Genomic DNA, 26,871 nt, shown 5'->3' on the forward strand with positions numbered 1-26,871 from the left:
ATGCACAGTAAGTTTCTCGCGCACTATTAGTTACATGTACTGTTTACCTGAGATTGTTCGTGGAGATCACTGTATCTAGTGTACACACTGAACGTTGTGGCACCGGTGTTTTCGCCGTGAATGGAGATCGATGGCTCGCACGGCCCCGCTGTAAAAGGGGGCTGTGTCTGTCTGGTTTTACAGTTATATGTGTGATTATACTCAAAAGAGATCTTCGGAATTATCTTGCCAAATTTCACATTATTATTACCATAGAGTAAGAGATCAACGAATATAGTTTACATACGTGGACACTTAAGTTCAAGGGAATATTCGGCATTTTGTCAGTGATTGCTAGAGTATAATTGATCAAAGATTGAAAATCTTTAGAGATCTACTTACTCTTAGTTGAGTGTGGAGTATGCAAGTTGAAGGTGTGTTATTACAGTCGACATTTTTTGTTGATTTCTTTATTGAATTCTTTGTTTAAACACAATGAAGTAACTGTGTTATTGTAGTGTTGTTGCATCTTTCTGAATTGTTTTGAATGTGAAAAAAAGTCCTACCCATATAATCAAAAGCCAAATCAGTTTCCAAATAGTAATTTGTTTCATATATCATGTAGTGACATTTTTAAATATATTTTGCAAATATAGTTATAATGAATATGTGAGAACTATATGCCCATAAATTATAACAAGTAGGTTAAACATTATCAGTAAAGAAAGGAAAAGGAAGGATGAGATTAGACCAGATGAGCGAGAAATGGAAACCAATGAGACAATGTTCAGCATTTTTCAAGAATCTCAGATAAGGTACAGCTAAAATGTGCCTATGAAGTCGTACTGCTTTGATATCGTGTATTTGATAGTATTTTGCCATAGAAACTTGAATCATACTGTCACTTTTGATGGACCACTTACAATGTAAGTGAGTGTCATACAATTGTTGTTATCTTCCATCATCCATGCATCCATCAATCTATTTATCTATATTATATCTGTCTATCTTTGACTTTGATTTATACTTCCTAAGTTCCTATCTATGTTATATCTATGTGTTCCCATCTGTATATGTTTTAAATTGTTTATGTGTATTTGGATTAATTTCTCACTGAATTTGTCTCTCAAACAGAATATCGCATCTTGGGGAAGAAAGGTGAGGGCACCTTCTCAGAAGTGCTGAAGTGCCAGCAAATACAAGATGGAACATATTATGCATGTAAAAAGATGAAGCAGAATTATCAAAGGTATGCCCATTTATCTTTGTACATACTGTACGGGCTACTTAGTTTAAATATACTGTAGTGTGGATTGACATCTTTGTTGTTACCACATATAGAAGAGGAAAGGGTGTAATAACAGCACTAAAGATGCGTAGACCCAGTTCAGCGGACTCGTGGAAATGGGTCTAAGCGTAAGCGCTCAGGGGGATCGGCAGGTGTCTGTACTAAAACTTGTGCCGTCCTTCCACGTGTGCATTCAACTAAACCATCGGGTCTATGTGCCTTTAAATACTTCCCAGATGATGATGGGTTTGGCTAGGGGTTGTAGAACATACAGTGTACTGGATATGTGTAGTGAACAGGCTCAGAGGCATAGTTTGTAATACATGTACTGTACACCAAAATGCTGTATTAAAGTCATTTGTATATATTGCATTCATCTAATGAGGTAGATTAACTGATGGCATCTGGTATACCTTGGATTTCTGTAGCAGAATGTTGTGTTCAAGGGTCAATACAGAAATGTAATCATGTGCACTGCTAAAGTATTTATGATACTGTGATGTTCAGTGATCATATCTTTGTCTTGATACAAATTCATTACTGAGTAATACTGTAAGTTTGGAGATTACACTATGGTTAATGATCAAGTTTTTTTAAACACAAATTGATGGCAGGAGATTCCATCACACATCCCTTTTTTATTGAAGACGCAATCAGTTTGCACAGTGCAGCAGATCCATTTGTGCTGCGTTTCATCATTAATTTTGTTGTCCTCCATTTTGTCGACTGGTGATCAATAATGCAGGCATTCGCTGGTCTGTCTCAATGCCACATTCTCTCAAGAGCATTGATCTTGGCACGCAAAAATCCTTGATGTCTTACCAGAAATCAAGGCTGCGTGACAGAAAATCTTCTGTGATATATGGGGGAGCAAAAGTACACATACTCTTTTGATGCTTCATATTCCCTAAGATTTTAAACGTTTTCACATATTGTGATATGAAGTACAGTGTATTAGATAGTTAGATACATGTATAACATTTTGTCAAGTTCTACTTCATTTCTTTTGGTAATTTCATTGTTATCTCTAAACAAAAGCACTTTGTTTAGGAGGAAAAAGAGGAAAGAAGCAACTGCCCATTCTAACCCCTGCTGTTTTTGGCTAGTCAGTAATGATACAGTGCATGTTTAAAAGGTAATGTTTTAAATGCTGATTTCACAAAACTCAGTCTTGGTGTCATGTTAACTTGGTGCTACATGTACACTGTAGTTACAGCATACACCATCACACATGTGCACTTTTTCAATTCTCAGCTTGCCATCATATAAGATGTGCATACTCAAATGTAATATATCTATTATTCATGCCCATTTGCACACAGTTGTGTCATGACAGTGGCCTTTATGAAACTTGGTTTAGAGCCAGATGTACAACTTACACTTATATTTTGCTGTTGCCACAGTAACAAAGAGCTTTTTAATATATTCATGCTTGAGCACTCTGTCCTTGAGAGCCCTGTAGCATATGATGCGATTTGTGATGTGAAGATATGAATTAAAGAGAATCCATGAAGAAGGCATTGCTGTCTAGAATTCAGGGGAAATATCCCCCAAATTTTACAGAAGTTTTTCCTGTTATTGGAATCCATCTGTTTAAAAGTCATTTTTTTTTTTACATCATTATTGTTATTATCATTATCATCATCATCATCATCATCATCATCTTCATTATTGTTAATGTAATTGCAATTGCAGTTATGTTTAGGGTGGATTATTTTGTGTTGACAAGACTAATAATGTAAGCTTGTGGAAAGAAAATTTGATCAAGGTGTACTTGTTGTGTTGAGACTGTCTTCTAAGAGTAATTCTTCTCTTTTCCTATGCCATCTGTAGCCTGGAACAGGTGAATAATCTGCGGGAGATCCAGGCCATGAAGAGACTGAGTCCACATGCCAACATCTTGGAACTCAAAGAAGTCATTTTGTGAGTATAAATCAAATAAATAGATGCACATTCATTCCCAAGTTTGGTATCTGCAGTATACCATTGTGTTTGAATTCAAGCATTTATTTCAGTTTGTGTGTGTGTGTGTGTGCATGCATGCTTATGCTCTGCTAGGGGTTCACAATGTAGATGTAGGCCTCAGACTAATAATTGTACGACTTTCAGTACCAGTGGTACTTTATTCAAACTGGTGAAAATTTAATGATTTTTTTTCCCTCCTTCTCCAATAAAGTTTAGTCCCTCTACATTTGAATGAAAGCAAGTTAAGCATCCAAATGGATAGATTTTGTAGAGGGTTCACCTTGTACATGTAGTGCCATGCCTGAATCAACCACAGGTAACTACACTGTATATTGTATATACATGTACATTGCAGTTCTTGTGAAGCTTGCATTTGGTATTTTTATCTTGTAACACTCCTTCCCCCCCCCCCCCCCCCGATTTATTTTATCTCTTGCTCTGCAATGTGAGTTGAGGCCAGGAAGCTCAGTCTTTTATCTACAGGTGCTAGACCTTGAGAGAAAGAAGGCTGCCAATTTAGAGAACAAATTGTTTTCAGAGGATATTAGGCAGGTGGAAGATGAGGCTTGGGGCACTAAGATCAACTCAATATAATTTGGGCAATGTGGGTTGTTAAGTATCTCTTGTCATGTGGCTTTCATGTCTTGGGAGAGGAAGAACTTAGCTAATGTATGCAATTTTTAAGCAGAAGGAATGTATAAGTTTACTGTGTGATGAGTTTGATATCTATAGAATTCATGAAACTTGTGTTAACAGCACTAAAAAAAGGTTAGCATACATTGTTCACAATTCAGTGACAAAACCAATTAATACTGATGTTTCCATTTATTGACATTAATATCTGATTCCCATTTAGAAGCAGGGAAAAGTGGAATACAATTGTACATTTTTATTAAAATCATGTACCGGTACTTATATTTGTATGATTTTTTTTTTTTTTAGTGATAATGCATCCAAAGGACATACATGTAGCGTAAACTTCTGTTCTGTCTGACAATGATAAGCATGAATCATGGCTGAGTGTACAACAATTTACAAATGATATGACAAACATATTCATTTAATGAAAAAAAGGCATCAGAAAAATTAGAGTAATTAACCATGAATAATATATTCAACTTGGATAGAGTTTTGCAATTTTGCAGAAGCATGCCATTGTGTAATAGAACTCAAGGCATATATTTTCATGATAACTTTGAGACTCAGTTTGCAGCTGAACATAACAGAAAATACAAAATAGTAATACTGAAGTGCAAATTAAAGTGTGCTTTAAGTTCATCAAAGCTGTACGTAGCTGGCAAGAAAAGAGGTATAGATCTCCAGAGGCTAGTGCCGATAAAATAATGATACCAGTTCATCCTAGATACAAAGGGGAGTGAAATCCTCGCAGCAGGCGGTGGCACTACGTGGCAGATAAAAGAAAGCCACTCTGTTTTGAATAACAAAGCCCACCTCTGTCATAGTAAGCATCTACACAAACCATTGCAGGCCACAGGAAAGAGCTGAATAGAGATGTTTCAGTCCTTCCAGGCAGGCTCAAAACAAAAGGCTGGTATTGTACGGTAGTTTTCCTGTAAAGTGTGATAATCCACCAGCCTTGGCCATATACATAAGCTCTGTCCCTAAGAGCAATGAATATTTTCAAGTGTATTGTATTTGGCTTTGGAGCTTCATTTTTTTTTCCAGTCCCAAGGCAGGCTGTTAGTTAACGCTTGCAAATGCGATAAGAATTGTAAAGTATTTTAAGATAGACCCATCCTAACTGATTAAAAATAAAAGCAATTGCAATGGCAGACAGTTTATTACCCTATCAAATCTGTAAGTACATGTATGTATGCATCTTGTTCCATTGATATCATGATATGTACAGTGAAAAAAAAAAAATCAAAGATACACTGGTTATAATAAAGTAATGCGGTATACATTGTAACTGTTTTAGATATCTGTAAACTGCATGAAGAATTAAAAGAAATCAAGTGATGAGATGTAGGAATCTAGTAAAATGCTTAACACTATAAATTGATCTTTATTAAAGAGCTTCCATGAAGTCTTGCATGTGAACATAACTTTTTGGTAGACATTTTCCAAGGATGAATTGCTTTATAGGCTCCCTTATTGAGAATGGCTTGTTCGCATGAGTTTGTCTAACTACCCTTACAAATCCATGTGAAAATGCTATACTTACTACTTTAACTACTACTAGTGTATACATGCAGTTCTTTGCCATTGTACTGTAAGAGAAAGGTTAAAAAACTAATTCCTGCCATGAAAAACGATAGTAACAAGAACAACAACCATTGCTGTGAAATGGACATCTTGGCCCGAATTCACGAAGGTGGTACAAATGAAACCATGGTTTAAACCATGGACAAAAACCATGGAGCGCCAAGTGTCGCACGGAATATTTCGTTACGAAATTGGTCATTTCGTTGACAAAATGACCGTTTCGTTAACGAAATTATCATATCGTAGACGAAATGTTCAGTTAGTTACAAAATGTTGTAATTTCGTTACAAAATAATCATTTCATCTGCGAAATGACTGATTTTGATATGAAATATTCCATGCAACAATTGGCGCTCCATGGTTTTTGTCCATGGTTTAAACCATGGTTTCATTTGTACCACCTTCGTGAATTCGGGCCCTAAAGTCTATGCAGACACTTAATGGTTGCATGTTTTAAATCAACAAGCATATGAATAATTTACAAGCAAACTGTATGCATACATGTAGGTCCTACTTGCTATAATGGTACGGTGAGAGCTGGTGTGGTCAAAGGAGAAGAATACATGTATATTTACAATGTGTGATCTTTCATCTGGAAGGTTTGAGTACTATATGTTCCATTAAGAATGTTTGATTGAAGAAAGAACTGTGGTCAATATTTGTTTTTCCTGGAGAAGAAGGCTACTGGTCTAAATGTACGCATTCATACGTACATACCATCAAGTTACCTTGTATAATATTAAAAGTCTATGCTCATCCTGTGTTGTAGACATGAACATTGGTGTATTGGTAGTAACTTCGAGCTTCTCAAATATAGCATGCACAGTACAATCTGTGTACAGCTTTAGTTATTTCATCATTCTGTGCAGAGCAGGAAAATATATGACCTTCACTGTATGTGTCATCCTTTTTCTTTTTCTTAAAAAATATACTCTGTAGCCTTTCACTGTGATATCTGTGATTGCAGTTGTACCGCATTGAATATTTGGAATACTCCCACATCTCTTACTGCTATACTCGTAGATTGCATGTTTAATTTTGTTCTTTCAATTATCTATGGCCAGTAAAGAGCAATAGCGTAGTTGCTTGACAATATTTTATAAATGTTAGAAATATTTTCTTTAGGAATTTTATAAGTGAACAAAATTGCAATTAGCCTTTGAAGATCATTTCTATGGCTTACCCAAAAGATACATCATTTACAATTGAAATCTTTAAACTGTAGTTTTTCATTACATAAATGTTAGGAATTCATGTCTTATGCTATTCCTTAACTTTAGAAAAAGTGCTTTTATCATGGAACATGAAAATACTGTATGTTGTACGTGTAGAGTGATTCTGCTAGTCATATTTAAGTAACAGCTTTGTTGATTTTCAAGAAAAAGTTTTATGCAAAATTGTATTTGGCATTAACCTGTCTTTGAATGAAGTTTCCTTCCAAATATCCTTTACAATGTTTCATTCTGTATTTTTTGCATTAACAGTGACAGGAAAACGGGCAACCTCTCACTAATATGTGAACTGATGGACATGAACATCTATGAACTAATACGAGGTGAGTTTATGCCACAAAGCAGTGACAGAAGGCTTGAGCCACCCGAGAAATTAATTTTGTCAAACAATTTTTTGCTCTTGGCCAATGGTTTTAGTTTTGATCAAGCAATAATTAACTTTCAGAAAACCACAAGAGAAACATAATACAGCTTTACAGTCATTTTTGTCATGTTTCATGGCTACAAATATGAGAACATTGAATGATTTGTATGATGATATGCTACTGACAAAAGAACAGTATCCATAATTTCAGCTGAACTGACACTGACTTGATTTTTTTAAAGGAAAAGTATGCAGTTCCAAGTACATAAAATGCCAATCTCATTTGTCTGTGCTTCTTACCTTGTTTACAAGTGTACTTTGTATGAGTGAGAAGAGATTATAGTGTAATTTTACAAATTGTTGTCTGTTCACATAGATTAGAATACTTTGTCCTAAGAAATTGTCCAGCCGAACATAAAAGGAAAAGATTTAAATCACATTACTGAATGTAAAGTGTAGATGACTTATCGTCCAAATATTGTGTAATGATGATGAAAATATTATTAGATGTTAAATATACCCGGTCGTCGTGAGAAAAAGCTCGCAATGGTAATTCTGAATCGTGCTCATGCTACGCATTCTGTGCAAAATTCCCATTCACCTGTGTGTTACAGAGAGATCGAGTATCATGTACTGTACGAACTAGACCGGTTCCGAATACACGATAGCAGCCGAAGTTACTCTCCTAAGCCGAACGCACGTAATGACGCCATTCTCAATCGTTTGGCTTACGGTTTTGGAGCATATCGGCGCTGATCTAGCGACTTACAGCACTAGCTCGCGAAGTAAATGTATACGGGTCAATATGAGCAGCACACGCAAAACCGAACAATCACATCCGAGCTTGTGCTGAAGACTTGTCTCCTCTGCCTCTGTGAAGGAACATTTCGCTGATCCTCAAAATACTTTCGACGAGACATAATTTTGTACTCGCGCGAACTGTGTTGCAGCATCAGCAAACAGAAATTTATCCCCATTGAAATTGACAGTATGCACATTTTGAACTTCAGGGCCGGTATTCCATAAACTAGATAAGCATGCTTAAGTCAGAAAATCTAAGCAATTTTGCTTATTTTCTGGCTAAGATAAAATTCTTAGCTTAAGTTCGTATTCCATAAAAATTGGCTAAGAATTTGTCTTAGCATTTTGCTAAGAATTTTGCTAAGAATTTTATCTTACCTAAGACAGATTTCGGCTTGCTGGCTAAGCATATTTTCTTAAAAATGTGCCGTCGGTATTCCATAACGACATTTGTCTAAGAAATTTACCCTAAATTTAAGACAGCTATTGAGCTGTCTTAACTTGGGTTCCAGTAAGAAAAAATTATGGGTGTAGCATAACAATGTAGAAAAGATGGTGGCTTTAGCTCATGATTTTTCATCTTTTTGCTAAATAAAGAATTTCATCAGTATATTAAAATGAAATGAGTTCAGGGTTTGACGAAGCGTCTCGTGTGCGTCTCGTGGGAACTTGCACAGTAACAATATGGTAGAAACTCGGTGTGGGGCCATGGGTCACGGGGGAATGGGGGGGGGGTATGTGTTGCGCGTATATGCGTGCCCTCGACCTCCTTCTCAGCGCGCATTAGCGGCGGAGTGGAGCGCGCAGCTAGCTGGAGGAACGCACATAGCCGCCCGGATATAAAGTCTACGTTTATGCCACAACCCCCTACATGCATTAGGTATAAGCGTAGACGTATGTAATGCCCTTTATACACGTGCGGCGATCACAGTTTGTGTATCGAGTCAGGCAAGTACTGTCACAAAGCGTCCTCTCCGGCTCTACCGGATCGGTGAGTACGGAATACTAAAGTTATCTGGGCCTAGTAACTACGTTAGGGTGTAAATATAAGTACTCGCTTTGATTTTGATTCTCGTGATTGCGGTGTGAGTCTCACTAACGTTAAAAAGGCCGTAACTTTGGCCGAAAAGATCCAAAACAACACGTAACTGTTAGGTCTAGGTTGCCTACTACTAAATAAGTAGGCCGTTTACTGACATTCCAGACACTGTGAGACCTAGAGTAATATGAAGACGTTGCTCCTGTTAAAAAAAAAAAAAAAAAAAAAGGCCTCTGAAAAGTGTGCATTAGGCCTAGGCCTACATCTTTTTCCATGGGTGGCTAGGGTAGTTGCGATTGTTGCTTAAACACGTAAAATACATAGACTTTCACCGCGGGGCAGCTGTTCGCGAACGGTGATGACATGAATATCTTGCTTATGACGTCATCAGAATTTAAGATTTTTGCTTAGCCAAATCGCCCGACTTAAGAAAAATGCCTTACAGTTTATGGAATACCGTTAGGGCAATTTTCTTAGCTAAGCAAAAATCTAAGACAAATTGCTTAAACTTAAGCAATTTGTCTTAGAAGTTTATGGAATACCGGCCCAGGTCGAGATATTACGTATCTATAGATACACTGTATACTGTATGTTAAAAGCATGATGAAATGAAGATTGTGAAAGAAATGGAACAGGCTGTATACACTGCAAGCATATTGTATGCTTTATCCTATCCGTGACATGGTGTGTGTTGATGTTGTTATGACGGATATGCAAGACTAAGTGCATTTGGGGAAATCATAATTGGAACAGTGCATTAGCTTTCTCCTTGCATTTCATCTTACACTGGGTACTAATCTGATTTGAAAATAGGCTATAATCCGATTTTCTCCAAACATATATACTTTTTTTTTTATCATTTTAGGGAGGAGGCACTACTTACCAGAACAAAAAGTCAAGAACTACATCTTCCAGTTAATCAAGGCACTAGAACACATGCATAGGTAAGTGATGACTGCAGAGTACTGCATCTGTATAGTAGTATAGGTGCGCAATTTCCTGGTATGGAAACGCGTGGAATTTTATGGAGTAAAAATTGTTGGATCTTCATCTGTGAATAGATTGATGTGAATTTGTATCGGTTTGAGTCATATTGGATCTCATGGGCAATTAAGAAACTTGAATGTGGCTGATTCTATGAGTGCAACATAGGTACTCTACAAAGTCCATGAGCATTTTAATGAAGATTAGAATTAGCGCAGTCCAAAGCTTACATTAAGTACATGTTTTACAACCATGAATATATATGATTATTACATTACAGCTGATTGCAATCAATTTATCACTGAAATGACATTTGTGCTGTTGCTTTGTATGACAAAAAAAAATCTTCTTTAACCAATATGTTTGAAATAACTTGTCCAAGAACAAGAGACACATTTCAAGAAAAAATTTTCCAAGGGGTTACTGTACTCTGACAATCTCTCCTCTTTGTTTCTGTAAAGCTACCCAGTATATCACCCAGTTACACTTGAATCAGGTGTTGGCTGCTGTGTGCCATTTGCATTTTTTATACTCCACTGCTTGCCATATACCAAGTGATGTCTTGTTGTCATGGCGATGGCAAGTCTGCGCCCACGACTTGCACTCTTGTTGCCAGTTCGATGCTATTAGTGTTTTGACTGTTATATGTTTTTAAATCTTGTATTTGTTTTGCAGAAATGGAATCTTTCACAGAGATGTCAAACCAGAGAACGTCCTTATACGAGTAAGTGCACTTTGCGTGAACCAGTAGGATGTATGCAATGAGAGTGACTTTGTGAAAAACAGAGATTAGATCCAAGGAGGATGCTTCAAATCTGATTTTTCTAAAGACAAATAATCCTTTTTTTAATGACTCAAAAAGATATGGTGTTTATGCTCACCGTAATACAAGTTACTGAAAGATTAAGGGTATTTACTTTGACAGTGTTTGTTTCAGCAGATGTGAGTGCGTGGGGACATACTATACACTATGTGTTATGCGCTACATATTGTAAATGCTGTTATTTTCATATAAAGATATTTTAGTGAATGAGGAGGTCACAGACATTTTCATGAGATGTTTTCTGTGATTTGACACTGAGGCTGGTCTGGTGCACTAATGCTGGTCTGTGCACTCCAGAATGCATCAGGTGTCAATATTTTTTGATGTTGTTAAATTTGTGGCCCAACAGCGATTAAAGAAATTCACAAAAATTAAACCCTTACGAAAATAAAAGCTTTGATGTACAGTAGTTATTACAGTTGCACCAATGTCATGCGTATTGCTAAACTTGTGGTGTGAAGGTTATTTATTGTTGTCATTATTATTATAAAACAAATGACATTGACTTTGGTGAACTACATGTATTGTAAGTAATTAAGTATTGTCCGTTTACATGCACTCATGACAGATATAAAGTAAACATTGTCGATATAGTTGCATATCATGTCAGTTTTCTCAGTGAGAGAGCCATTCAAACATACAATATGTGTGCATATTCGTGCATTTGTGTTTTGTTTTTTTTATGTGCAGACATATTCATGTTCATACACAAACCAGGAACATGTAGTTATTGTAGCATAAAATTCCATGTGCATCTATCCCTTCCTTTTTCTCTCATTTTTGTCCTGACTTGCGAGTAAATTTGTGATGTGAGTCAAAAGCCATACTTGCATCAATTTAGCAATTAGAAGGTTAAATGCAATTACAGAGCCTCACAATACTCCCCAATTCCATGCACAAGTGAGCACATCACATGCGACAGTCCGCAGCTGAAATGTGAACACATCCTTGTCTTGATCACATAAGTGCTCTCTCAAATTCTTCGCTGCATGGGGGGAAAATGAAACGTTGGTCACCATGACAACAAATTGTGTTATCCCTGCGTGTTCTAAGTGCATGAGCAATACCGTGCTAGCGGTGTTGATTGCCGTCAACTTTTATTGATTGCCTGGCCACGATGTAGTGATCTTCGATAGACCTCAATAAACACTAATAAAGTGCATTATTTGCCAAAGGGATGTCTATTGAAGAAAAAAATGTAATGCTCTTGAATGTGAAAACAACATTTGTCATGTTTATTTGGAATGCTTTGTGTTGGGGGAAATGACATTTTGAAAAATTCCAGTTGGGGATTTTTGATGGATGGCTATATCTTTACCTATTTCCATCTCCCTCTCCTCTCTTTCCCTCTCTATCTCTCTCTCTCTCTCTCTCTCTCTCTCTCTCTTTATCTCTCCCTCTTTCTCTGTTTCTTGTAGAGTGATCATTTTACATGGTATAATTTATTCATAATTTTATTTTTCATGCAGATGTTATTGTTTGTACTTCCTCCATGACACACTTTGTCCTGAAAGAATATTTATGAATACAATTTCTTATCATGAAATTCTGATTTTATTTAGGAAATTGCAATTCATCTCCCTTGACAATCTTTATTGAGATGCTAATATTGGATCTCTATGAGGAGTATTTCAAGCATACAAGTACATCACAAAAGAACATAGAAAAATAATCATTACTGTGCTTGTGAGCCCGTGTTGACTTAAAAATCGAGTAATGCTTTCAGAAGACTGAGTAAACAGTCAAGTCTATGGAAATCTTGGGTTGCTCGACAACCAAGATACAGTATGTGTGTTTTTGGTCCTCGAGGAGAAACACCAATGTATTGCATCCATCATGTCTTCATGTGAGCTTGATGTTTTTATTGCCGTATTCACTACCACAGGACGACCACTTGAAGCTTGCTGACTTTGGTTCATGTCGGAGTGTGTATTCAAAACAGCCATTCACAGAATACATCTCAACAAGATGGTAAGTGTCATAAAAAGAAGATAATGGAAAAAAAATTCAATTCATCCACTTTTTTTTTTTTTTTTTTTTTTTGGTGGGGGGGGGGGGGAGCTTGAAAATCATCTTTATGTATTCTTTCTTGTACCCTATGAAAGTTGTAATCATGAGCAAGTTTCAATACTAAATGTAAGAATTTACAATCAAACGCATGGTTGCTATGAAGAAAGCATTATTATCAGTGGTATATGATGATCTCAATTCATTTTAACAGCTTCATGAAACTTAAGAAAAAAACTCTCCTGCATGTTAAATGTATGCATATGGGCTGAAAGTTCACCACAGAGATGTAAAAAACATCCACTGAAACCCCTGATAGGTTTTGCTATGTTTCATTTCAAGATAGTGCAAAATTAAAAATGTTGATAAGTTGTATCATGTGGTCAACTCTTTTCCTACCATGAAAAAATAAAATATGGAAAAAAGGCAACATTTCTGGTATTTTTTCAAGCATCCAGTTGCCTTATAGAGGCATTGCTCTGCTCTGCATGTATGTCTAATAGATGACAGTTTGTTTAATGTTTTAATGTGTTTTCTTTATTAGTCATTTCAGTTTAATTTATATTTTGAATCAAAATCGTAAAGTTGAGATGATCATGATATGAAAAGAAAAGAAAAGAAAAATCAATAATTATGACATGAATATGATACAGCTCTATATACCGTTTGCTTGTAATGTAGAAAAAAAAAGAGCAGAGCAAGAGAAACATGAAGCAAAAGAGACAAAAGCAAACTTATACAGCTGTAGGACCAAAAAAAGTTGGAGGGTAACCATACATACAGAGCAGAAAAATCAATACACATAGAGTGAGCATGATAAGGAGGAAAGAAAAGAAAATGGCAATTCTATAAACATAATGCAAATGCAATGTCGGTTGTAAGAGTGCTATTGATTTGGAATTCACAAGGGCAACTTCCTGCCATGGATACAAACATGACCCCTGTTGCTTTGGTATTAAAGAATAGCAGTTTGCCAAAAGCAATTTTGATATGCATACTCTGTACTCTGTTGATTCAATTCTATGTACACACAATATCCCCTATCATCACTTCCCTTGTGTGTTTCCACGGCAACAGGTATCGTGCTCCGGAGTGCTTATTAACAGACGGGTATTACTCCTACCAAATGGATATGTGGAGCGTAGGCTGTGTCTTCTTTGAAATTCTAAGGTGATTGTCGCGTTGGGTATCATGCAATTAATTTAGAAATGAAATAAGATCACGCCTGGAATATGTTTTGTTGTATGTAGTAATATTCGGTATGAAAGTTGATGCCTTGGAAATGAGATTTTATTCAATTTCCTATGTTGTACGAAATCAGGAAGGATCTGACCAAGAAATAGTGAAGATGTGATGTTTAAGAAAGACAGAAAGTTTGTAAATTCATAAGTGAAGGGAAAAAACTTAAGAAATCTTGTTAAGATTGCCTCAATATAAAAATTCTGTGTGATCATGTGGAGAGGGATATCAAATGTAAAGTCTTGATTCACATTGGAAGACTGTTGAATGAGTACCTATGTGAAAGCCCCATAATTGAAGGTAAGCTAGTAAAAGAGTTTGATGTAAGTAGCTTATCAAGTCTTTGACCAATATTGCTATAAGATAGAAGTTATCATCTTTTCATCATGGTTTTGGCAACTCAGAGATCTACTGCATATTCTTTATTGGAGAAATATTACCATACATGGAAGTAGTTAAAGTTTTTTTAGTTTGCCCTAAAATAATATGGAAAAAAAAATATAGATATAGATATATGTGATATATATATATTTTTTTCTTAATTTGTTTGAAAGAGGAACTTATGAATTTGAAAATTCAGCAACCTATGAAAGGAACTAGAATACATGAACAAGAATTTGTGGTTTATTTTTTTCAATTGCAATTTATAAAAAGGGCTCAAGGAAAGAAGATTATTCACTCTACCTTTATACTGAACACCTACAATAAAAAGTACACATTATAATAAGATAATAGTATCATATTGTATCATCATTTAGAAAAAAAAATAAACTAATGGAGTGCAGTCCCAGAAATCACAGGAATGTGATTCCTGGGACTTGAGGCAATTATGCCCTGGAGGCTCATGTCACTTTTTGTGATTTATCCGTGTAGTTTGCACCCACTGTTTCCTGGTGCCAATGAAGTGGACCAGATTGCCAAGATCCACGATGTCATGGGAACGCCAGACACCACCCTTCTCAACAAATTCAGGAAGTAAGTCCGGTTTTGTGCAAAATGCGCTCATAACTCCTTTCATGAGCATTCCTATAAAAATCTGCTGCATTAGCATGTAATTCATTCTGTCAGGCAAGGATGTTCCACAAAATTGATATGTTAACTGTCGACAGAAAAGAAAAAGATGAGGTGATAGCATTTTACCAGTAAATCAGCCAGTCGGCATGAGTTTTCTTCCAATGTAAAGTGATTTCTATTGAAGAATACAAGTGTAGATTGGTATCACTAGGCATGACATATCAAGATGCTTGTGTCTAAGTTATTTCAGATCTTTTGAATGACCTTATTAGATAATACTGATGTAGGAAAAGCAATAGAGCGTGCTTTGCTGAGGAATATGTTGCAGTGATGTGGCCAACTCAGTAGACCATACACAGAATTAATTATTTTCTGACATGAAGTTGGTGAGAGTTCCTCCAGAATGGGGTATTTCTAGCTGGTGTTGGCAGCATCATCATCACAATTTTTTCACTTTTGTGTCCATGCAGCAAAGCGAGAGGAATCAACTACAACTTCCCGTCCAAGAAGGGCACTGGCATTGAGAAGCTCCTGCCCCACGCCTCGCAGCAGAGCGTCGAGGTGATCTACAAACTCTGCACGTATGACCCCGACGAGAGGATCACCGCCAAGCAGGTCATACGGCACCATTACTTCAAGGAACTCAGGTGAGATTATAGTGTCATTGTGTCAGTTTGATTGATTGAGTGTCTGTGACATGAATACCTTGCATGCATATCTATTTCTTCATCTGTCTCTCTTTGCATTGATCCATCTGTCTACCATCTTATAATGCATATCTCATTATGTTCTATGAATATGAACATATGAAGGGTTTGTTTGCAAAAACCGATAAGTCCATTTTTGAAGATTTTGAAGTACGATCTCTGTCATAAAGTACAAAATAATATCTTTTAAATGATATATTGGTCACTACATATACAGGTATATTTCTTAAGTTATGGTCAAAAGAAGCAAAAATTTTTTTATTATTCTCTTTATTTTTCTTGACCTTTAATCGCAAATATCTCCATTTGGCAAATATGGACTTATCGGTTTTTGCAAACAAACTCTTCATATGTACATATATTTATATGTGTTCATGCATACATGATAGATAAATATATACATACATGTATATAAATATATATATATATATATGAGAGTGAGATAGAGATTGAGAGGAAGAGATTGGTTGATAGACAGACGTTGCTGTAAATCTCTTTGTGGTTATTTGATTTTGTGCAAGTTAATGGGTGGTACTGACCTTCACAAAATGAAGGAATATCTCACACGGAGATAAATCTCTGTAAGATTGTAATATATGATATAGATTGAAAGAAGGTTGTGATTTAAAATTCTACCCACTAGATTGAGAGAGGGGGGGGGGGTGTGGTTACAGGCAGGTTGGTGGCTAAGCTTGAGTATATCAAGACCAATAGTCAGAGTGCTTCAAGTAATGAGGTGACAGAGTGTCCAGTGCTGGGTAAACACACTTACAAGATATCACTGTGCAGCTACAAGACTCTGTGTTTGCTTTGGGGACGACGGACATGCAATTTTGTGTTAAGTAGGTTGCTCATAGTCAGATACACAGTACGCATCTGATTGTTCTGTCTAAAGATAGCCAATGGGTCACCAGACTGAGAATAAGACCCCTGCCTATCACTACCAAACATAGATTGAAAAGAAGAAGAATTTATAAAGGTGCCCAATACCTAAAAGCTGTTGGGGCGTAGGTAATGTTGATATTTGCTCTTAAGAACTCTTGCATTTTATGGCAGCTTTCTTAACTTAGTATACCAAAATTGAAATAAGAAAGGAATTTGCCACTTACTACAATTCTTAAAACTTGTATTTGTATCCACAAAGACATTCCACAAGGTATTGTTGATGCTTAGGTTCCTTCTGTTTTTTAAACAAATCACAAATCTGCACAAACACAAGTATTTATGTTCATATATTTACCGTGAATTAATTTTATTTGATCTCTTTTATCTTGAAATTCTGTATTCAATGTTCTTTGATATCATTTGAATATGGTGCACCTGAAGAACTCAATGTTTTGATCTTCTCTAGTTTAATGACTAACAGCAGCTTACATGAATTGCGTCATTCCTGTAAACCAACAGCTGTATTAGTGAACATCTCTTTGGGTCTCCTCAGATGGGTTCCTGGCCATGCTTGAATCAATACTAGATAAATCCAATGTTTATCTTGTGTTTGGGCGATACCGCCTGATAATGGTTACTGCCCACACTCATTGACCTTGTTGTGAAGGGACGCGTCATTTTCATTCCCCAGCTTCCCCCAAAAGTAGGTGACAGTGCGTCCGCTTTTCTTGCCATAGGTACTGCAGGGGGTGAACCGACACGGTTGCCCGTAGTCCCCCACTGTTTGCCCATTTAAGAGTTGCAGTCAGTGAGGAATAGTTTGGAAGTTCACATTTGGTCGCTGCTTCAGTAGCATCGCTTATATCCTCTTCGTGCATGTGGCATTGAAATATCTTGGACTGCCCATAATCATATCTATCTCAGCTCTCTGAATTTGTTTCTCAGTGGTATTCTACCAACTCTGGACTTAGATAATGTGAATTCTACCCTCTGATGGATTTATTTAGTGTTCAGAAGCCTTTGTTTCACAGTGGAAGTGCCATGGTTTGTGAGAATGGCTTGATGGGCCATTTTTGTCGGCGTGATTGTCATACTTTTTGAGTGATTCTGTAAGGCCAGACTGTTTTTTCAATGGGATACAATTATGAAGAACCACACATTCTCTCTTACTACTGTAGGTAAGACCCACAATTTCATTGTCACTCATGTTGCCTGCATTTTTATAAGAGTAAGATTTTCCATTTTGGCTGCACAAAACTTAGCATTAAAAAAAAAATGCTTGAACTGTTTTCTCAATTCTAAAAGTGATGCCTTGAAAGGTGATACTGGCAAAGTAAAGCTATTCCCTAAAAATACTGATATTTTGGGATTTGCTATGCCTCCACATAGTTACTGCTTCTTGAATATTAGTTTTCCACACTTCCAACCATTTATTGCTCTCATGAACCCTGTGTGTTTTGCAATATTTTTCACTTAACTTCCTTTCAGCATTTGAAGTGTGAAAATAGTGTGACTGCATGCATTTTAACTTAAAACAATATTGAATTAAAAAAAAAATACCTTCATGAAAAGGGTGTTTGGTAGTATTTCAGTTGTTATTGTATATTTGCAGTTTTCCTTCTTTATGTCCACATTTTTAGAATTTGGGATATTTGGGATATTCAGAAAAGAAAATGTTCATGCTTATAGGCAATTTATCTTATTCCAAGTCCTTTTGAAATTTAATGTCAAGTAACACGGCTCTAAGCTTTTTCCTTGGTGGCCCATTCACCAAAATCATCAAATCTTGTTTTGTTTTGTTTTGTTGTTGTTGTGTTATTATTTTTTTTTGCAACCCAGTAATGAAATTTGGTGGCCACAAAATTAAGAAAAACATTAAAGATATGATAATTGAATAAAGCATTTAGATAATTACATATCATGATAATTATTTCAAAATTTGCAGTGTATTAAAGGGCTTCAAAAATGATGTACTGTGACAAGGAAATAAGAAAAAAAAAAACATTTCACAAGCTGAATTAATTTGATACAGATTTCAGACAATTATAAACCATGATAACTGTTTTGAAATTGGCAGGAATGATAAAGGGCATCAAATGCCATGTACTGTGACTAAGTTCAAACTCATAAATAGAGGCATGAATAGGATTTTTTCCTTCTGACTACATATTCGTGGAATGATTGTTTTTTACACAGGGTACACTTATGTCAAATTGACATATTATACTAAATCGCAGTTAAATTTGGCCATCAAAAATATGTATTTTGGCCAACTTTGACAGTAGAATAGACTCAGCTTGGCCATTAAGACTATAAACTGGTGATCTAGCAACCCTTGCAGAGGCATCTAGCTGAAATTCATGCAGTCTGTGAGCTGCGAGTTATTCTTCCCTTTGCTGGGTGAGAAAAACATATGAAAACAATGTATACACATAGCAAATTTTTGGTTGCCCAATTGGGCCACCAAAAGGCATCATTTCTTAAATAATGGCGATGTGACATCTGGGGCCACCAGTAGTGTTGAACCTTGCTGTGATATATTGCCTATTTTTCCATGAAACTTCAAATTTCAAGTTGATATCCCTGCGCTGAGAGACCTACATTTGAGACTGATTGTTTAAAATTGCAAATATGCCAGAAGTTTAAGTATAATAATAACAAATAGTTTTGAATTAAATGAATTAATGATAAGACTGGAAGAAATTTTATCTTGTATTTAGCTGTGATATTGATGGAGTACAATTGTAGGATAATATTTTTCATATTAATTAATTGAGTGTTTTTTCAACATGTAAAGCACATCTGAAAAAGTTTGTACGAATTTGTCACCCATTCCTGTAAATTTGCAAGATGTTTTCTATATATTTCATTAAATGTGATATATATCAGAGTATATGAAAACAGGGATTCAAGCAGATGTAACTGATGAATTTGGAAGAAATAACAATTAGGGAGGCAAGTAATTGAATTAAGAAATAATGAAACATAAGAGTTTTATTGTTGTTGTTGCACCAGTTGAGTTGGATATACAGCAATAGATAAAGATATATATATTTAGATATCCATAGATTCATAATCAATGAAAGCACTGCTTATAAAATGTTTTGTTGAATAATGCTATTGTAAATGCAGAAATCTTCTTGGTACATTAATTTTTGCATATTTCGCACTACTTCTGGCTAGCACAAATTATTTTCTCTGCACATTGGGAATGGGTTGACAATTCCCCAGCGCGAATTCAACAACCCGCAAATGTGTTTTTTGAGCTGCGCAGCGTGAAAAACTAATCATGCAAAAATATTGACGTTTACTGCATTCCTCAGTGCTAAAATAAATTTGATTAACAGGAACAGAGGTGTGCAGTACCATGTGAATAGAGTCCTTAAAGCGATTTGTTTTATTTTTTTTGGGGGGGGGGGTGGGGGGCAGAAGAAAACCTTAGCTAGAAAGAGGAGAGTGGAGAAGGAAAGTAACTTAGGGAGAGTGTAAGGAAAGCTAGAAGTAATGATGGTCAAAGGGAGGTGGTGAGCTGGAAGTTGAGGTTGCACTGAGGGAGATGGGAATAGGAGACAGGGATATCTGTGAGGAAGAATAGAGTAAGAATCAAGTAAAAAAAAAGTTTGAAAGTGTGAGGAAAAAGATGAAATGGAAATGAGGGGGGGGGGAGGGTTAGGAGATGGTTGCAAAATCATGGAGAGAAGATTAAGAGAGAAAGGGGAAGGCGATGAAGAATGAAGATTTTTTTTTTTTATTTAAATATGATGGCAGTGCTCATACAGACAAAAGGTAAGACTTTTATTCATTAAAGGGAAGATAAACCCCAAGAACAATGTGGATTGAGTGAAAGCAGCAACATTAGTAGAACACATCAGTAAAAGTTTGAAGAAAATCGGACAATCGATGCAAAAGTTATGAATTTTTAAAGTTTTGGTGTTGGAACCGCTGGATGAGGAGACTACTAGAGGTTATGACGTATGAGTGGACTACAATATCAAGAAAATATAAAGAAAATACTACAAAAATCCATTTTTCATGAAAATTACAAATTCCATCAAATTGATATTGACATATGTTAAGGGTAGCAATTATTCCCCCTGCTTTCTGAAAGCGGTTGGTCCACTGCTCTTTCATAATTCTAGAAAAGTGAATTTTTGTTGAATAGATTGTCCGATTTTTCTCAAACTTTCACTGATGTGTTCTACTAATGTTGCTGCTTTCACTCAATCCACATTGCTCTTCGGGTTTACCTTCCCTTTAAGTGATTTAGAAAAGAAAATATCCAGAAATTATGCAGAAATTGTGAGTTACCATGTAGTAGTCTGTCAGTGACAGTATGCAAAGATTTTATGAAATGTCTGAGAAGAATGGACAATCCAAAACCTTATTATCTGACTGGTCTATGATAAAGTCACAAAGTTTGATAAGAATATGGAAATGATTCCAGTATCCTTCATCGCAACTTTGAGACATCAAGTTCAGTTAAATGTCATTTGTCATTGTCAAGAATTTTTTCATTTGAAATATTGTCATTTCTTTCAGTCCAGATATGCCTCAAAGTGTGAAACCACAAATGAGTTTGTGGGAGAAAAAAAGATATAATTTTGCTGTTTTGAAAAGGGTTAGATATTGGATTTTTTTTTTCAATAAAGCAAATAGGATCAGCAATTAAGTAAATGGTTATGTTACTTACTTCCTTTTTGCTGTAAACGAAGAAGTCTGGAAAGTGCATTTAAAAGTTGTGTAGCAAAACGTGACAGCAGGAGAGAATCAGCAAATAGTGACTTCATTATCACATCAAGTAGATATGTCTAATCAAATACTTAACTCTACATGTGGTCTTTCGTCATGCATTCATAAAGCTATGCCTTTGACTTTTTTATTTAATTCTTTGAAAGATGCGTGATCTCTTATGGTCATAGATTGATGTAAAGAAGAGCATGATCACAATGACAAAGAGATAAGAATTGGAGCTATCAGACATATTTTTCAGAATAGTGTCCCACTGAACACCTTTCTTACTTTGTAATTCATCACACTCGTGTGATATAAAGAGCAATGTGTAATGCAGATTAGATTAGATAATCCTGATTTGATGAAACTTCTAGGCTTGTAGTATGTGGGTCTCCCTCTTCAGCCAAATTATTGAGTGACTTATTAAGTTTGGAGGATTCTATTCCACAGTGATATATGCTTGACCCCCTTCTCTCTTTCATTGTGTTTGTGTTTAAGAGGTAGATAAAATACATGTATGTCCAACTTACCTGGATTTTTTAACAAGAATTGCAAAAGTCAAGAGCAAAGACAGATCACATGGTACACATACATCTGGATATATCTGATGCCAATTTAATCATCAGTTGATTCAGGAAACTTTTTTTTCTTTGTGTTTTTCTTTTAACACTCGAGCAAGATTGGAAAAAAAAAATCAAAGACCCCAAGGCGTCTTTACAACAACACCACTACCACCATTACCACCACTACCACCACCAACAACAACAGGAAAATGCAATGGCACTCCTTTATTTCCAAATACCAACTTTTTTTCAGGGAGATGTGGTGATGAGAAAAGGCTTGCTAAAAATCTGCTTACCTAACTTTCTTAATATTAACCTGTCTGCACACATTAGCAACGGCAGTTTGACATGGTGAACATGTGAGGGTGAAATGAGTTGTCCACTCTTTTTATCTTCTAACACCCTATGTAGTAGAGCTCCGGAATGAGATGACTTATGTGCAAGAGGTATTTCTGGGAAGCCTTTTTGATCAAGTAGCTTCATACCATTATTTTGAAGCAAGATTTTATAAAAAAAAAAGGATGTATTATGAAGAGAGTTTTATCATTATCTTTCCAATTGATTTTGCTTATGATGAAAACCTCACTCATCAAGGCATCCAGATATTGCAGATTTTGTTTGAGGTGATATACAGCATTGTGTGAATGTGTGAAGAGAAAAACAACCAGAAATATTAAGACACATCACATAAAACTTGAGCTGCCTTTAATTCCAATGCATGCAGAGATGCAGACAAGAAGAAGCAGCATGCGGAAAAGAAGAAGGCAGCGCAGGCGGGAGACCAGGCATCCGTGGTTTCCGAGGAAACTGCAAAGGAGAGTCATCCGGAGGGGAAGGAGACGGAGATTGAAACCTACAAGACTGGAAGGAAGGCTAGGGTAAGGCCAAACAAGTTCAACATTCTCCTCCTTTTTAATAGCTGAGTGATATATTACATGTTTTTTTGAGTACCAGATAGAGACATCTTGTAATGAGTTCTTTCCCTTGTAAAGGATATTACTGTAAAACCAGAGGTTTTTGTGAGTGCATGAAACTTTCACAAATTTTGCAAGAAGCCAGGATTGGCAAAAGTAAAATGCACATGAAAGTTTTGTCTACACAATGCTCATGGATTCCATCGCCAATTCACAAAAGTTTCGTGCTGCAAATGTTTTCTGGTTTTACAGTAATTGACAGCATTTCTGTTCTTTTCCCTCATGCCTCACTTATTCGATATGGAATGTTCCGTCTCCAAGATGGAGACACGCCTTTTTAGTTCTCCCGTAGGCTTGGGAGGTGCCGAGACCAGTGCAGAAACAACAGCCTTATCATATTTGTATTCCAATTACCTTTTCACACCTTTATTAACACCAGTAGGAGTTCACCGGGATAATGACACGTAAGCACACATAAGCATACAATAAGTTGTTGACTGATGAGTGAATGTTATCATACATGATAAATCTATTATCTTTGAATGTTTTCTTTGCCCCCTCAGTGAAAAAAAAAAAAAAAAAACTAAAGTCAATATGATGTTCAGTATCCAAGCACTTCACATTGCCTGGTTTGAGATGGTACTTCTTCAGTTGTCTCATTTGTCTCATACAAAAACCACAAAATTCAGAGAGAAAGAGTAGATATTTGGTTCATCTAGAATGTTTGTATGTTTGGTATCAAGACATTAATACACTCCATGAATCTTCTTTAAATGCTACAGTATCTCAATCTTTTCCAGATATTTCAAGACACAAACTTTACATTTCTAAGGCAAATGCGATGTGTGTGTATAACAGTCACAAAATGAAAATTTGCTAAAACATTTTCAAACAATATATTCATATTAGAAAGACAATAAGTAAGTAGACTTTTTTTTTGCAGGATTTCATGGTACTGCACAAATGAAGGTACATTGTACAGTGCACTCCCATTATAAAGTCCTCAGGACGGGCACTTCTCTTTCATTATATGGACATTTTGTTATAGCCAAAAAGTAAAGTACATAAAGATATATAGATGATTATTGGGACCTGAGTTTTTATTTCTCTGTCATGAGAATTTCATTGTAACCCTGTTACAACAGGAGTGCAGGGTATCAGAAAGACAGCAAGTCAACTTATTTACGGTGTTTCATTACTTGATACTGCATAGCTGAAGGTATTATTGTAGAACTTTCATTGCTAATTTTAATCATATTTGGGTCTTTTCTTTTGTAATTTTCCAGAGGAAAGCTGGTAGCAAGCTCCATGAGAGTGAGAATTTCTCCAACTCAGTGCTGCCCAAGGTGCAGAATGCCAAGGTGGCCCACAGCATCAGCACCTACCCGACGCAGTCCTTTGGTACCACCAGTTTCCCCAAACTCCACACGAACCGACAGAGCATGCTGCCCAGTCTAGCCAACACCCACTACAATAAGCACCACGCTGGCAAGGTATAGTCCCAACAAGTCCTAAACTTTGACCTTTCCTCCTACAAATGTAGTCTTAATCCGCTGCATAATTTGACAAATTGAGTCCCATCATCAAAGTCCATTAGGTAGAGTGAACATCTTTCTTTTATTTTAACCATTTTTTTTTTTTTTTTGGGGGGGGGGGAGGTTCATATATATTTCATTTGGCTTGCAGGATTTTCAAAAGCCTTTTATTTGCTGAAGTCATAACATTTTTTTAAATTGGCAATGCTGTGTAGAACATCAAAATATCTGTTTCTCTTGCGAATGGGCAAATTTTTGCAAAAATTTCCGTCTGATTTAATGTAGCATTAAGACATCAACCAAGTATATCTAATATTACTCAAGTACATGACATGTGTTGAAATGTAGAGGTGGCAGTGGAGAGCTCTGTGTGTTCTTATATGGGCTGTTTTTAATTCCAGTCGATGAATACTTCATATTCAATTAAGAGGAGTGGTTTTTCCTCCACCAATATCGGCAAGAAGTCCTGCTGACGAGTCAGTGATGCGGAGTTATTAGGGACCTCTGCATTATATGGCACATTCAGTACTGAGAGAATTAAATTGGCAGGAGCATTTTTTTTTTCCAGTAATATTATATATATGTATTATCAGCTGTTTACATCTCTCATTTTTTCCCCTGGGGCCTCTAATTGTGGTTTACCCACAGACTATACACAAGATGTAAAATAGGTGTGTTTACAGAGGTCATATACACAGATGTTGAAGGTTTCCTCACCTTTCTCATTCATGCCAAAGAGGGCAGTATAAAGCATATATCATGTGAATCATTGGGTTAGAGATATTCATTCACTAAACATGAATGAGTCTAGTCTGAAGAAAAACAAAACAAAACAAACAAAACGAGCCACACGGGGATGCCTCCTTGACACTCCCTACACATTGCAAATGATTTTCACTTTAATATGAAATAGATGGATTACTTATGAACTGTGCTAGGGATACTATGTGCAGATGGGTTTGTACATATGCAAGTATGTCAATTTCAGAGTTGTTTTTGGAACTTTGCAATCAAAAATACTAATTTGTCTTCTCTTTTCATTTTGGTTGTTCCCTCTAGACATACCAGCCTGCTGCCTCCAAGAATGTGTATGGACACTTTCAGCTGCCTCAAATTCACAAGAGCAAAGGAGCTCAATTCTGATAGGACAGTAAAAAGATGCAATGGTTTGGCAGGGGTTTATACAAGAGGATTACTTTCCAAAGGAACAAAGTTTATCCACAATGTGCCTATGTGGGGCACAACTTCAAGACTATTTGTTTTGTGAAACATGCCCCCCCAAGAAATGGCGAACTAGATGTAGGGAGCAGACAGCTCCCTATGTTAATACTTATGTTTGAGTGTTCCCTGGTAGAGGAGGATCCATGGAATACCCGTCAGACTGTAAAGGTTGATATCATTGCGGAGGGAATCCACGTGGAGTTTTGTCTGACCTTCCATCTTGTGACTTCAGCCAGACGTAGTCATCTTTATATAGGATTCAATTGCATCACCTCAGATCAGGATGTTGAGGAATGAGGGTGTAGATTTTCCCATGTGAAAATAAGTGACATCGCCAACAGTGTTGGCTCATAGAGACAGGCAAGTTGGAGAGATGACACTGGAGTTGACCCTTGACCTTGGAGTTGACCTTTGACCCTGTGACATCATTGGAGGTCAGGATGACTTTTGATAGTCATTCAGGAACAGAGTTATAGGTAGTATGGACACTAAGAATACATATCCATGCAATATCTACTCTCCTTAAAATGGTTTTTAGTATTCTGTCATCCCGAAATGAACATTTCAGTACTGTGAGTTCTGCATTCCCAAGTGAAGTCACTTTTGTAGTCTCTGTAGAATCAGTGAATTAATCATGTGTAGAGATGTCAGTGCTAAATTGGTTTTCTGAAATAAGGCTTTGACTAATTACTGCGGACAATCAATTCAGTAAAAGGAACATTGTGTTCTTCTGCCCCGATATCCAGACCACTAAAACAGAGGAGAGAGATCTTGAACTATTACATATTCATCATCCACAATCTGCTCCATCCAATTCTAGTTTCCTCATGATGCTGGAGCAGAATGCAAGTCCAAGATGACATTATTTTATGTAGAATTTTGCTGCATAATTTGATTAAGTATGGAAATGGCTTGGTTCAGCATCCTTTCTGTGATTCATTCTTCTGCCAGCCTATAAGCAGGGCTCAACATTAGCAGGTGGCTCAGTGGCCCGCGAGGGTACTAAAAACTGATGTCGGATCACCAAATGTATCTTTTAGTGGCCCGGTCAGGCACCTGAGATTCAAATGGATAGTCACTTCTGCCGTTTGAGGCACTTCATATCTTTTCAGAATCACTAGAATTTCAGATTTAAAGATTTTAGTGGTCCACATGGGCCACCAGACAAAATAGGTGATGTCGAGCCTTGCTAATAAAGGCAATGGTAAAATTTTGCTCTGATAACCGCAAAGGTGTGATTTTACAGACTGGAAGAGTAACCGTCTTATTATTCAAGCCTTGTGATTAATCAGTAGCATCCCAATACACAATGGTTGTAAAATAAATCTTGAGTTAGCAGTGCTGCTACATACAT

General features: G+C 36.4%; 1 protein-coding gene across 1 annotated transcript; it reads left to right on the forward strand.

The window, feature by feature from the left end:
• Positions 1–25,439, forward strand: LOC140231084 (MAPK/MAK/MRK overlapping kinase-like). Its single transcript, XM_072311239.1, has 13 exons — positions 1–7; positions 1,114–1,228; positions 3,101–3,190; positions 6,943–7,013; positions 9,760–9,838; positions 10,554–10,602; positions 12,587–12,672; positions 13,786–13,878; positions 14,821–14,922; positions 15,432–15,608; positions 22,572–22,725; positions 24,048–24,254; positions 25,356–25,439. Exons 1-13 carry the CDS (start codon positions 1–3, stop codon positions 25,437–25,439), a joined length of 1,314 nt encoding a protein of 437 aa, XP_072167340.1.
• Positions 25,440–26,871: the final 1,432 nt, after the last annotated feature.

Source organism: Diadema setosum, chromosome 1 (assembly GCF_964275005.1).
Source record: "Diadema setosum chromosome 1, eeDiaSeto1, whole genome shotgun sequence".
Classification (NCBI taxonomy): domain Eukaryota; kingdom Metazoa; phylum Echinodermata; class Echinoidea; order Diadematoida; family Diadematidae; genus Diadema; species Diadema setosum.

What these genes read in the sequence shown, in the direction of transcription:
- LOC140231084 (XM_072311239.1), top strand. An exon ending in GCACTAGAACACATGCATAG is followed by an intron (nt 9,839 to 10,553) that starts GTAAGTGATGAC and finishes TTTGTTTTGCAG; the next exon opens with AAATGGAATCTTTCACAGAG. An exon ending in CAGAGAACGTCCTTATACGA is followed by an intron (nt 10,603 to 12,586) that starts GTAAGTGCACTT and finishes TCACTACCACAG; the next exon opens with GACGACCACTTGAAGCTTGC.